General features: G+C 46.3%; 1 protein-coding gene and 1 long non-coding RNA gene across 3 annotated transcripts; one reads left to right on the top strand and one right to left on the bottom strand.

Moving 5' to 3' along the window:
• The first annotated feature begins 3,514 nt into the window (after positions 1 to 3,514).
• Positions 3,515 to 5,601, top strand: LOC123120401 (uncharacterized). Its single transcript, XR_006459439.1, has 2 exons — positions 3,515 to 4,837; positions 4,926 to 5,601. It is a non-coding gene; the product is annotated as an uncharacterized lncRNA (long non-coding RNA).
• Positions 5,602 to 8,500: 2,899 nt separating this feature from the next.
• Positions 8,501 to 9,956, bottom strand: LOC123124597 (extensin). Of its 2 annotated transcripts, none has more exons than XM_044545184.1 (2): positions 9,293 to 9,956; positions 8,501 to 9,142 (listed from the first exon to the last, which is right to left on the bottom strand). In XM_044545184.1, the coding sequence occupies exons 1-2, from the start codon at positions 9,912 to 9,914 to the stop codon at positions 9,123 to 9,125; spliced, it is 642 nt and encodes a 213-aa protein (XP_044401119.1). In that variant the 5' UTR covers positions 9,915 to 9,956; the 3' UTR covers positions 8,501 to 9,122. The 2 variants fall into 2 exon arrangements, with proteins under 2 accessions (XP_044401119.1, XP_044401118.1); XM_044545183.1 differs by having other exon boundaries at positions 9,289 to 9,938.
• Between the last annotated feature and the right edge of the window lie 2,975 nt (positions 9,957 to 12,931).

Raw genomic sequence — 12,931 nt, 5'->3', positions numbered from 1 at the left:
AACTTCTTGCAACAAATCTGCGTTTTTTATATACTTCGAACTTCTCTGTTATTTTAGTTTCAACTTCTTAGTCATATTCTTAGAAAGGAAATCTGTTTTTAAATAAGCATCAAACATTTTATTTTGTAAATTGAACTTCATAGTTTATTTTTCTTAGAAACGGTAATAATTTGAGTTTCCCGTATACATCAAACTACTCCTCTATTTTAGTTTGAACTTCGTCATTTTTATTCTTTAGTAATAAGGAAAATCTAATTTTTTTTATAAATTTCTAACTTGTTTATTTTTGTAATTTTGACTTCTTAGTTTATTTCTTTCACTGACGGCAAAATCCTATTTTTGTAATAAATATTGAACAGGTCAGTTATTTAAATTTGAACATCTAGAGTTTTTCTAGAAATGGTGATAATGCCGTTTTTATGATTTTTTGAACTGCTCTATGTTTAAAATTCGAACTTCTTATTTTTTTAATTAGAAACGATGAAATATCCGTTTCAAAGTGCTCTCTTTATTTTTGTACTATTGTGTTATTTTTGTCTGAACTTCTTATGTTCTTTCCATCATTAGATTCGAATTTTCCATTTTTTTATACATCGAACTATTGCGTTACTTTATTTTTGAACTTCTTGTTTCCATTCTTAAATAACGAGGAAAATCATAGTTTCTATAATCATCAAATTTCTCCATCTTTTTAATTTGAACTTCTTGGTTTTATTTCTTAGTAGCAGACAAAATTCTAGTCTTGTAATAAACATCGAACCACTTTTTGGAAAATAGTATGCTTGTTGGCAATATCAATGAACATGTATAGATCAGAAGCACAATTGATTTAGCGAAACATTTCTCAGGATTTTCTAAATAGTAAACTACATTCCCTTTTTTTTTTGTTCGAGAACAAAGAGAACATTAATTTTTCCTGTTAATATTTTGAAGTGAATTTTATGGACTTAAATTTTGTTTATGCTCTTTTTCAATTTGATTGTCACTTCAAGTTCTAAAAAATCGCAAATCTCTCATGTTTTTCTTTTGCATGTTTAAATTATTTGAACTTGCTGAGATACACATAACACACTTGTCCTTCTCGAACACAACATTTTGACCTTCCCAAATGGAAATTTAAAGCGAAATTTTTGCACAATAGTACAAGACAAACAGAGCAACACCCCACAAACTGATGCTCACATGTTGTTTTCCCCTTCTTTTAGTATAGACATTGAACGGCACAAAAAATTGGTTTGTGTCTTTTAGTATCAAACTGCTCTATTTTTGTAATTTGGACTTCTTGGTTTATGTCTTTTAGTAACAGAAAAATCCTAGTTTTTTTATGAATATTTAACCGGTCCGTTATTTAAATTTGAACATCTAGAGTTTTTCCTTTAGAAATGGTGAAAACCTTTTTTTATGAATTTTGAACCGCTCTATTTTGTTTTTTTAACATCCTATTTTTATTCTTTAATAACGAGGAAAATTCTTTTTTATATAAATTTTGAATTACTCCACTTTTTAAATTTGAACATATTGCTTTTATTCATTAGAAGCGGTGAAAAATCCAAGTTTTTTATAAACGTTGAACCTCTTCGTTGGTTTAATTTGAACTTCATGGGGTCTTTTCAGAAACGGGAAAAAATCCATTTCTTTTTAAAAATTTGAACTACTCTGTTTTTAAAATGTGAACTTATTGTTTTTTTTCCTGTTTCCCGCTTCATTGGTTTAGCAACTGTTTTTCTTGCTGAAAAACTCTACAACCTTGTGAAACTCCCCATAAAAAAACTTCCCCGGTCGAGAATAAAACTCCGAGCGGGAAACTACCGTTCTGTCAGCTATTGGAAGCAACAAGTTTGCATGTCTGAGCAGGAGGATATACGTGTAGATCAGTACATGTTTACAACTTTAAAAACGCACCTAGTTGGAAAAAGTAGTGGTCAATACTCAATAGAATACGTGATGCTTTCTCCCTCTCACTGTTGCTATGCACTCTCTCTCTCTCTCTCCACACATTCCAATATTATCCTCTCACTGTTGCTATGCTCTCTCTCTCTCTCTACAAAACCTTCAGACCTGACACTTCTGCATAGATTTATCACACCAATCTGAAGAAATTAGGTAACTTCAGACTGTTCGTGACTGCCGAAGAAATTCAGTAACCATTAGACGATGAATATTGTATGTTGTATCCACCGGATCAAGCAGCTGGGGAAGTTCTATGAGAGGTGCGAGGGCAGGTCGAACGCGGTGAAATGTTGACCCTCAGGTGGCTGACCTGCGGTGACGCGGGATTTAACCTTTTTTCCTAGAACAAATTGAACCGAATTTCTTCTTCCTGAACTTGCAAGAAGATATAACCTTTTTTCCCACATCAGTATGGAAATTAAACAATCTGTACTAAGGGCAGAACCGAAAAGCTAAACTAATTTTAGTAGTGTTGAACATCTCCCTGGATTGAAAATGGTCCATGCTGAAATCTTGTACTGAACTTGAATTGTCCACTGATTACTAAGGTTTCTGCCAAAGCATACCACCAATTAAACATCCCCCCGTTGTTTTGTTGTTGAACTTCCTTTTTTATCAACTTTGTTAAAAGCAGTATATAGTTATCCTTTTATACATATTTGCAAACCGAAGCATACAGAAAGAATAGAGAGTAGCACTAACAGAGATGCACCTACTGCTACTTGTAGCTAGGAGAGATAGAAGGGAAGTCAACAAGAAGAGAGAGACAATGTACAAGAGCAGACGCAATGCCACTGCCATGCGATGAGCGTCTCCTTCCGGCTGCTCGTGCTCATGCTCTACCCAGATGCGTGGGGCGTCAAACTGATCAACCAGCAACATCTCCTCCATATGGACTGGCGGCTCCGGCGAGGTCGAACTGCGCAGAGTGGAGGACCGGGGCATGGCGTAGGTGACGGCCGACCTTGGCGAGGTAGGAGGTGGAACGCTGGGAGGGAAGGCGCTCGGCCGAGATCCAGGGGGAGGGCCAGTCTTGATCCAGGGAGAGGTGGTGGTCCGGCGGCGGAAGCGCAGGGTTGCAGGCAGCAACCGCCGTTAGGTGGTTACTAGCGATGGCGCACCTGGTGGCGGGGAGGTGCTTGGGGCGGAGGGCGATGGCCGTGGGGGAGGAGGCGCGCCGGCCGTGGAGGAGGTGGCGCGTGGCGGCGGGGACGGAGGCGCGCCGACTGTGGCGAAGGTGGCGCGCGGCGGGGATGGAGGCGCGCCGGCCGTAGCGGAGGTGGCACGCCAGCCGTAGAGGAGGAGACGCACGGTGGCGGGGTTGGCGGCGCGTGAGATGTTTCTGTGGATCCAGAGATGCGGAACGTGGGGTTCGGGGGTCGGGTCAGTTCGTTTTTCTTTTTCTGATTCTCGGGAACTCCTGATCGCGCATATATAGGGGGAGGGGAGAAAGATCAGAATAGATCCAGGATTAGAATAGCGCTACTGTATATATAGGATGGGTTTATTATAATAACACCCCTTAAAACCTTATTTTAATAACAACACCTCTTTATTCTGCTAACAGTTCGACACAGCAACAAAACCCGAACCGTACCTCTTAGGCAATAAAAAGAAAACCACCCCACCTCCCTACTACTACCACCTACCACCACCGCACTACCCCCTGGTCAAACGGGGCTTCCCCACCTCCCGACCCATCCACCACGCAGCGCCGCCCACCCCCGGCCACCAACCACCCGACGCCGCCCGCCACCGGCCACCACCCTGCGCCGCCGACTGCCGGCCACCACCCTGCGCCGCCCGCCGCCCGCCACCACCCTGAGCGGCCCGCCCTGGCCACAACCATGTGCCGCCCCGCCTCGGCCACCACCTGCCAGCACCGGATCCAGGCCACGGCGGGCCCCCCGCGACGTCCCGGCGCCGGATCCAGGCCATAGCGCCCCCCCCCCCCCCCCCCCCGCGACACCCTGCTACGAGAGCCAGGCTGCGCCGGCCTCCCGCGCCACCGCCCCACCTGCTCCCCCTGCGCCGCCATCGCCCGGATGCGCCTCCATCGCACACCGCACCGGTGTTGGAGGACACCGGCCGGGGGCAGCCCTGCACCGCCCTCCAAGCTCGCGAGGATGGGCGCGCGGCTGGATCGAATCGAGGCTGAAGGCCTCCTTCCTTGCACCGTGACTTGTGCGGCGACGGTGACCTCTGTTCCCCTCCTCCCTCAACTCCCCTTCTGGTCGCCCGACGAGCTGCCCCTCCATCCCTCGCAGTTCGCCGGCTCATGCGTGCAGTCCACTGTGGGCAACAGCTGACCACCATCACCGATGATGGAGTCCACACGCATGCCGTACACTTGTCATGGTCAAAGTGTGCGGCTTGCAGTTTGGCACAAGAGGGTATGCAGTGCAGTTCAGTTCTTCGCTGGGCCGATGTACCTCTCACTCCATCCTATGCGTTCATCTCTACTCCTTGCATGCAGTGCAATTTTTTGTTCATTTGCAGCTTCAGTTAGTTTCAGTGAGCTCTTGTGCGATTTGAATCTCCTGCAGGGAAAGAGCAGTAGCAAGCATGTGGTAATGTGGTTCAATCTGCCATGTATATATGACTTGATTGCAATTTACTTTTTGGCCAGATTCGCTATAACGCGCTGGCTGGCCACCTTCCGTAGCCTCGTCGCGTCCTGCACCGACCGGAGGAGCCGCGTCCTGCAACCGTGCTCCCATCTTCCTCCCCTAAACCAGCGTTGGTGTTTTGGCGCCTCCCCCGTGCAGCTCCGTTGTTGCCACCATGAAGTTCAGCTAGCTCACTACTGCAGCATGTCGCCGGCGGTGCACACTCTACACGCATGTCGTCCACTTTGCCGATTGTGAGGTTCGGTGTTTGCATGCAGGTCAGCGCGAGTAGACGTGCGGTTCAATTCACGGTTGTGTTTTTTCTTTTGAAATTTTTGTGTCACTATAATCAGGGATTACTCGCAGGTCATCAGTTTGGTGCGGCGAGCTCTTGCAGTTCGGGCGGCACCTTGTAGTTCGGGGTGGCACTGGCCGATGGAGCGCCACACTCCTGCGCCACCCCTTCGACCACTCTCTAGGGCCGGTGTGCCCTGATCCGCTCAGTTGCCTCTGTCCTACCTCGATCCAGATCAGGATCGAGCTCCTCGGTAGCTGCCAGCAGAGCTTCTTCTCCCTCGCCGTTGAGCTCCTTCTCCCTCTACCGGCAGATTGGGGAGTCGCTGGTCAACGCACCGGCTAGTGGTGTCCTACGGCAGCCGCGCTTGCAGTGCAGTTTGGCGGCGAGCACACTTGCAGTGCAATTCGACGGCGAGCCGTCTGCAGTACAGTCCGGCAGTGCTCGCAGGCTAGCAGTGTGCAGCTTGTTTCTTTTCTTTTCGCTTCATCTTATTGTAAAAAAAGTTGAATCGCCTGTGACCTTTCGATTGTGTGTCGCCTCCACCGCCAAAGTGTGCATGCATTTCAGTGTGTAGTGTTGTTGCGCGTTGAGCAACACTAAGGATGACGGCGAGCAAGCGGTGCAGTCCAGTGGCTTCGCCATACAATTTGCCTTGATTTGTCTTGCGGTTTAGTTATCTCTCTGATGTAGTTCAATAAGTGATTTTGGTTCCGACAAAAAATTATGTGGTTCGCTTTGTAAAAATGATTATGCAGTCCTCTCTCACATGAGGGGAAGCTGATGACGTGACCATGCAATCCACAACACGATGTGTAATGTGTTGCGTGCAAACAAAAAATGCAGTCCGCTTGCCTCGTTCCCGCAGTGTATATTTCATTACTAACCAAAAATATATATGAAGTGCACTAAGGGCAAACCAAAAACTCTATAGAGAAAAAAGAAAAAAGAAAATGCAGTGCACTCCGGCTTTTTATAAGGTCCCCACAAACTCTATAGAGAAAAAAGAAAAAGGAAAATGCAGTGCACTCCGGTTTTTTTTAAAGGTCCACTCTGAAGAACTTTGAAGTGCACTTCATTTGAAAAAAATGTATTTGCAGAAGTTTACGTTGTGTTCACTTGCCCGTCTAGCTGCAGTGCAGTTTTCAGTTTGAAGCAGTGCGGTCCTCTGTTTGATGAGGTTCACTCGTCGATTTGGGTGTCGCGAAAAACAGAGTGTTCGTGTTTCGGTATTTTTAAAGTTGCTCTTAAAATGTAATGAATCAAAGAGAGTGGTCTACATCAAAAAGTTGCGTATTGACGATATCTTTTCAACGGTGTATAATTTGCATCATTCCGACCAGCGATTTGTAAAAAATCCGCGAAAAACCACCGCTGCCACTCGTCGTCAGCCGCACGATTTTCAAAATTAACTAAAAACCGTAAGGAATCTCAAAAACATTTCAACATATGAAAGTTGCGCCCCGTCCATATATTTTCAATGGTATATTACACGCCTTGTTTCGACAAACGGTTAGAAAATTGGAGCGAAAACAGTAGCAAAAATTTCAAAAAAAATTGAAAAATAGAATTCCGCAATTTAGTAAATTTGTAACTACTCTTAAACCGTAACGAATTAGAGAAAATAATAGATATGAAAAAGATGTGCCTCGATGATATCTTTCCAACGGTGTATCATTTGCTTCATTCCGACGAGCGGTTTAGAAAAAACGTGAAAAAACGCTCGCTGCCACTCGTCATGGGCCGCACCATTTTCGAAACTGCTCTTAAACCGTGAAGAATCTTGAAAAGTATTCAACATGTCAAAGTAGCACCTAATACATAGCTTTTCAACGGTGTATTACACGCCTCTTTCCGACTAGTGGTTAAAAACTAGAGCAAAAAAGGTACCGAGAAAACACAACGTGCAGTTTTCTGTGACGGGAAGTTCACTCGTGTGAGCACTGCGGCACACTTGGTTCAAACAATGACGTGCACTTGCGTTGAGCGTGCAGTGTGGAAGTGTTATCAGAATAGTTTTTCTGCTAATATTAGCAGAATAGGCCAGCTATATATAAACACTATTCTGATTACGGGATCAGAATAATATTCTGATCACAACTTGAACTTCCCGAGTAACGCGCCTGACCTTCCCCGAGTACTAGGTTGAACTTCAGCTAAAAAGTGTCTAAATGGGGCTTGTGATATACAGTTGGAAAGCTATGGATACGACTATTATGACCTAAGTTGAATTTTTGGCAAAATGTAAGCGGTTTAAGAGCAGTTTTGAAAATCATTTTTCCTTCATACAAAAATCGTGAATCGTATTTTCGATCGCATTCCGCTCCTTCCACATGTTGATAGTTTTCTGTAATTCCTTATGGTTAAAGAGTAATTTGGAAAATCGTAAAAATTTGCAAACCGAACAGCCGAGTTCGTATTTTCGATGGCATTTCTAAACGGAAAATCCAATTGAGGCAAATGATATGGCGTTGGAAAGCTTATGAAAATGCGCTAATTTTTCATGTTGAAAGTTTTTTCTAATTTTGAACGGTTTAAAGGAAAGCTTGAAAAAATGCGAAGCTTTTTGGTATCTATTATTTCTCCCAATTCCTTATGGTTTTAAGTCAGTTTTTAAAATGGCTAAAAAAGTATTTTTGCCGTGATTTCTTTAAAATTTATCGGAATGGGGCAAATAATACACACTTGAAAAGCTACGGAAAATGCGAAACTTTTTCATGTTGATGGTTTTCTCTGATTCCTAGCCTTTTTCAAGTAATTTGAAAAATGGCGAGATCGTGCGTTCTGCCTTTGTCGCGAAGCAGATTCTCCGAAAATGCACCGCGTGAAGAACTTGAACTTCTCGGTATGTCTACCTGAACTTCACTCTGTTTTTCACGTGTTTTTTTCTCATAGCTCTCCATCCACTCACCGAAATTGAGCAAGTGATATCCAGATCAAAAGCTGATGTAAACACGCAACTTTCCCGTTTTGATCAATTTTTTTCATACCCGCGATGGTTTTAAAAGTTTTTTCATCACAAATTCATTCAGTGTAGTAGTTGAACTTCCTGCTGTTTTCACGTTGAACTTCTGTGATGTATTTTTGTTTGTAATTTTCTCATCCATTCGTCAGGGTTACACAAACGATATTCCTTTTGTACAAACCTCTCTCACAACAATTTTTTAAATTTTCTCCGGCTGAGAACTTGAACTTATAACAACAAAACTTTTAGTCTTTGATTTTTTTATTATTTTTTATATAAAATGCACACCGTGTAGTACGTGAACTTCTGGCAGTTATCAACCTGATCTTCTCTCGGTTACGTGAAAATATCTGAGTTTTTTTATGAATTTTTAATCTGATTTTCGTAATCTTTTTTTATGAATTTTGAAGCGCTCTATTTTTAAAAGTTGAACTTCTTATTATTTTATTTTTGAACTTCTTTTTCCATTCTTTAATAATGAGGAAAATCTGAGTTTTATATAATCATCGAACTTCTCGATCTTCTTAATATGGACTTCCTGGTTTTATTTCTTAATTTTTTTCTAAATTTTGGACCTTTTTTATAAACTATTTCTGAACTGCTCTATTTTTAAAAATTGACCTTCTTGGGGTATTTGAAAATGAAAATAATATGTTTTTGGGTCCAAATATTGAACGGCACTTTTATTTTAATTTGTACATTTTGGTTATCTCTTTTTGAATAACGGGAAACGATATTTGATTTTTTCCATACAAATGCACACTAGTAGTACATGCACTTTTAACAGTTATCAATCTGAACTTATCTTGGTTACATGAAAATATCTGAGTTTCTTCAGTATGTAGTACACTTGAACTTCGGAATTTCTGAAACATGAACTTCTCTGTGTAGTTATTTTCTGAAAGTTTCTGAAAAATGAAAGTGCCATGTGTCTACTCATACAACGACATGTTGTTATATTAGCGTGAACTTATCACAAAAATAAAACAGACACGCAAAAAGATAACAAAACCATCGCTGTTTGTACACAAGAAAAATACATTTTGACATGTTTTGGCCATATGATAAGATGTTTGGCATTAGAGTTGGACTATGTCAGGCGGGTTTGTTGGACGGCCGCACATGGCCAGAACAGAGAAACCCCGGGTTGAGGCGCCACACTGGCAGCGATGGCGGTTTGGGCCGCTGACGGGAGGAAGCTGATGCGGTGGCTGCGACGAGCTTGTGGAGAGAGGTGTGCATGAGCGTGAGCTCCATTTCCAGCTTTGTTTCCCTTGTTGTCGCTGCTCATCTAGAGCTTCACTCAGTCAAAAGGGCGGAGACCTGCAGTTCAGACCCAATAAGCCAATACAGAAACATTTTTTTGCAGTTAATTTTTTGGGCAAATTCAAAGAAGTTCAAATCCTAAAGAAGCGACAGAGATTATTGAAGACAGAGAGAGACCAGGGAGAGGGAGGGAGAGCAAATACCTACAACATCGGTGTTCGTCGTGGTGGTCAGAGTTCAGTGGGGCACCAGTGCGTGGTGGAGGCAGGCAGCGTCGGGATTGGTCCCGACGGCGGATCCACGGCCGGCGGTGCGGTTTGGCCAGACCCGTGGAGGGGCAGCGGATCCGGACGAGAAACAAGGGGGAGGAGAAGCCTTGCCGGCGGTGTAGGAGGGAGCGAGGTGGTTGGAGGCCGGTTGGAAGAGGGTCGACGGTTGCCGGCGATGCGGTTGGAGGTGGGGTGCGCCCGCGGCGGTGGTAGGGATAGCACGGGGAAGGGAAGGAGCGCTCGGGCGGCGACCGACGCGCATGGGGGTGGGGGGTGCTCGGGGGAAGCCGACCGGCCGGGATCCCGTGGTGGCGGAGCAGGGTAGGGTGGCGGCGGCAGCAGTAGCGCGCGGGGTAGGCGAGGTAGGAGGCGGCGCGGGGTGGGGCGGCGACGGCGGCCCGCGGTGCACGAGGTAGGAGGCGATGCGGGGTGGGGCTACGGCGGTGGCCCGCGGGGTGGGCGAGGTAGGAGGCGGCGCGGGGTAGGGCGGCTGGATCGGGGGAGGTTGAGGGAAACGTGGGGAGGGAGGGAGGTTGCGGGAGAGAGGACAGGATTTTCATTTTCCTTTTTTTTTCTCGGGAGTTCGGGAGGACCTCCGTCGCCCCTACATAGGCTTGACGTGATCCAAATAGTTATTCTGATCCAGGATCAGAATAGTGCCACTATATATATATATCCCTGAGCCCGCGTGGACGTTCATAATTTCAACTGACGACTAGAAAGGTTACCAGGGTGGATTCTTCTTCTTTGGTTCGTGTTACCGTATAGTAGGTCAATAATTCTAGGCCTAATTAAGTTTGAGCGCATGCATGGTACGCATCGTGAATTCTCGATCAGTGTGGGGATTTTACGGTTCCAAAGCATGGTGCCACATCAAATTTGTGCATTGCGTATTCAAACACCACACACACCACTTCCATATACATAATTGGGCCACATGCACAGAGTGGGTTTTGTCTTCAGACAGTACTCTCGCGCGTGTTTATCGGCGAGAAGCTAGCCCAATTTGCGGGGCCATGTGGACGTCCATCGCTTTGACCAACAACGAGCGAGAGAGGTTACACGATCAAGTTGGGATATGTTTGGTCCGTGTTACAGTACGTCTTGGTGAGATGCCCTCCCTCGACACGTGTGTGTGTGGGGGGGGGGGATACTTCGCTCTACCCGCAACCTCCGTGGGGTCGGGAAGTTCGGCTATTTTGCGAGGCACATGTGGCACATCAAAGTTGTGAATAGTAGTTAAATATCGCACCACACCCTTTTCATACATATAGTATAGGGCCACCCGCAGGTGGTTCGTATGTGGTCTCACCCATCCCCCGCCACAAACACACATTTGTGGATCGTCACACGGTCCACCTTTGTCCGGAAGCGAAAGGGGAAGTTTGACCAATAGGTTTTGTGTTACGGTATGGTGAGAGTTCACACCTAACTATCTGGGGGCATGCATTTGTAGCTAGGATTCCCTTACCGCCGACGCGATGTGGGGTTCGTAGGGGGTAGCTGACTAGCAATACTGTGCGCTTTGTGCGACAGGTGCCACATCAAAGTTGTGCATTGGGTATTCAAACATCAAACCACCCTTTTCATACATATATTTGGTCCACATGCAAGTGTGTTCGTGTTCTGACCCTTTCCCGTGTTATTCTTTTTGCCAAATTTGTAAACAGCACACAAGTTGGATGCAGAAACCGTCTGCGATTGGGTATGCAATAGACACGGTTCGGTCAGACCACCCGTGTGCCACGCCCATGCGCCTATAGTCAGTCACATCAGCACAGTAGATTGGGCTCCACGAGGCTTGCCTCCCGCTCTTGAAAATATCTACTGCCTCGTAATCTCGAAAATATCTACCGCTTGGAAGGTTTTTATGTTTGATAGCACACGATTAGTATGTGCAGACCGTGTGCGATGTCTGTTATTCCCGCTCTTCTTCAATCCCTTAATTCAAATTTTCAGTAGCCCCGCCTTGTTACTCCCGCCTCTGCATCCCTCGCAATCTCAAAAATATCTGCTCGCCCTTGATTCAAATTTTTTAATAGCCCTGCCTTGTTACTCCCGCCTCTGCATCCCTCGCAATCTCAAAAATATCTGCTCGCCCTTGATTCAAATTTTTAGTAGCCCCGCCTTGTTACTCCCGCCTCTGCATCCCTCGCAATCTCAAAAATATCTGCTCGCCCTTGATCCAAATTTTCAGTAGCCCGGCATTTTACTCCCGCCTAGTAAAATTTTCAGTTGCCGTAGGATTTCCTCAAGCACCACTTGCCCCCCCCGCCCTCCCTCCACACACACCACACACTCCGTAAAACCTCCGCTCACACAGACACACACCACCCCTCCCTCACTCAAAACCATCGGTAGTTCGCCGCCATCACCGCCGCCGCCTCCGTCCTCAACCTCTGCCTGTGTGCCGGGGAGCTCGAGGAGCCAATGGCCCAAAAGAGGTTTATCGCAGCGTCTTTGCGCGACGCCGGCGAGGTGGCCGCCAAGGTGTCCCCGTCGTCCTCCGCGGGCTCTTTATCGATCCGCCATCGTCGGTCGCCCGATCCGCCCGCTGTCGCACCCCTATGTCGGTTCAAGGACTTTCCCGTCGTCCCTCGCGCCCGGCCGCCGACGAGGTCCAACCTCGGGGTTCGGTAGTGGCGGTGGGGGATGTGGGTCGCCGAGATTATGGATCGGGAGACCCACACCTGCCGGTGGCTCGGTAGCTTCCACACGGCCGAGCTCGCAGCCATGGAGTACGACCACTGGCAGGTCCGCTACCACGACATGGCGACTAGGCTCAGTTTCCCCTTAGGCACACATCCGGTCGATCTCGTTTCGCCGGAGCCAGGGGTGGTGAGCTCGGCTATGGCGTGGGAGGACCACGAGGCTTGGGAGCGCCTCGAGACCGAGGCCGCCAATGAGGCCTACATGCAAGAGCTCCGCCGGCAGCACTCAGAGCTCGTGGAGGCGGAGCGGGTGATCTTTGCCAGCATGGAGAGGGCGGCGAGGTTATCGTGCTCTCCTCCGATGACGAGGTCGAAGGCGGCGAGGACGGTGGCGCGGAGGGCGTCAAGGTGGGCGACGAGGACGAGGAGATCGATGTCGACGAGTGGAGGAGTGTCTTCCCCAACGACCCCGACGACAGCATCGGCCCAAACCCGGCTTGCGGCACACCGTACCTAACGAGGAAGGATTGGCTCGACCTCCACTTCGACCGAAAGTAGTTTAGCTCAGTTTAAATTTATGTTTTTGTTTGGTTATGCAAAACTATCTATGTTTATGTTTGAATGCATGCTACTCTCGGTTGAACCTGCTTTGAACTTGATCAAATTGAAGTTTACAACGTTAAGTTTAGGGGATCGACTAGAAACTGCCAAAAATTGCTGGAGTATTTATATATCCACTAAGGGTTTTAGTCCGTTAACTTCTAAAGGATCGGCTAGAGATGAACTTATGCCTTATTTATTTCAGTTGTTAACAATGTGATGCTCTATATGAGAAACTATTTGCCGTGCAGTTCAATTTCATCAAAAACAGTTTCAAAAATACCACTATGAATTACGATATTTGGTTGTTGTGTTGCAGTTAACAT

This window comes from Triticum aestivum, chromosome 5D (assembly GCF_018294505.1).
Source record: "Triticum aestivum cultivar Chinese Spring chromosome 5D, IWGSC CS RefSeq v2.1, whole genome shotgun sequence".
NCBI classification, from domain to species: Eukaryota; Viridiplantae; Streptophyta; class Magnoliopsida; order Poales; family Poaceae; genus Triticum; species Triticum aestivum.
This window is presented reverse-complemented; position numbering and strand designations above follow the sequence as displayed.

Bases quoted from the DNA above. Each gene is read 5' to 3' on its own strand.
- LOC123124597 (XM_044545184.1), bottom strand. From the start codon at position 9,914: ATGAAAATCCTGTCCTCTCTCCCGCAACCTCCCTCCCTCCCCACGTTT. The intron at 9,143-9,292 runs GTAGGTATTTGC...TCTGAACTGCAG, and splicing joins CCACGACGAACACCGATGTT to GTCTCCGCCCTTTTGACTGA.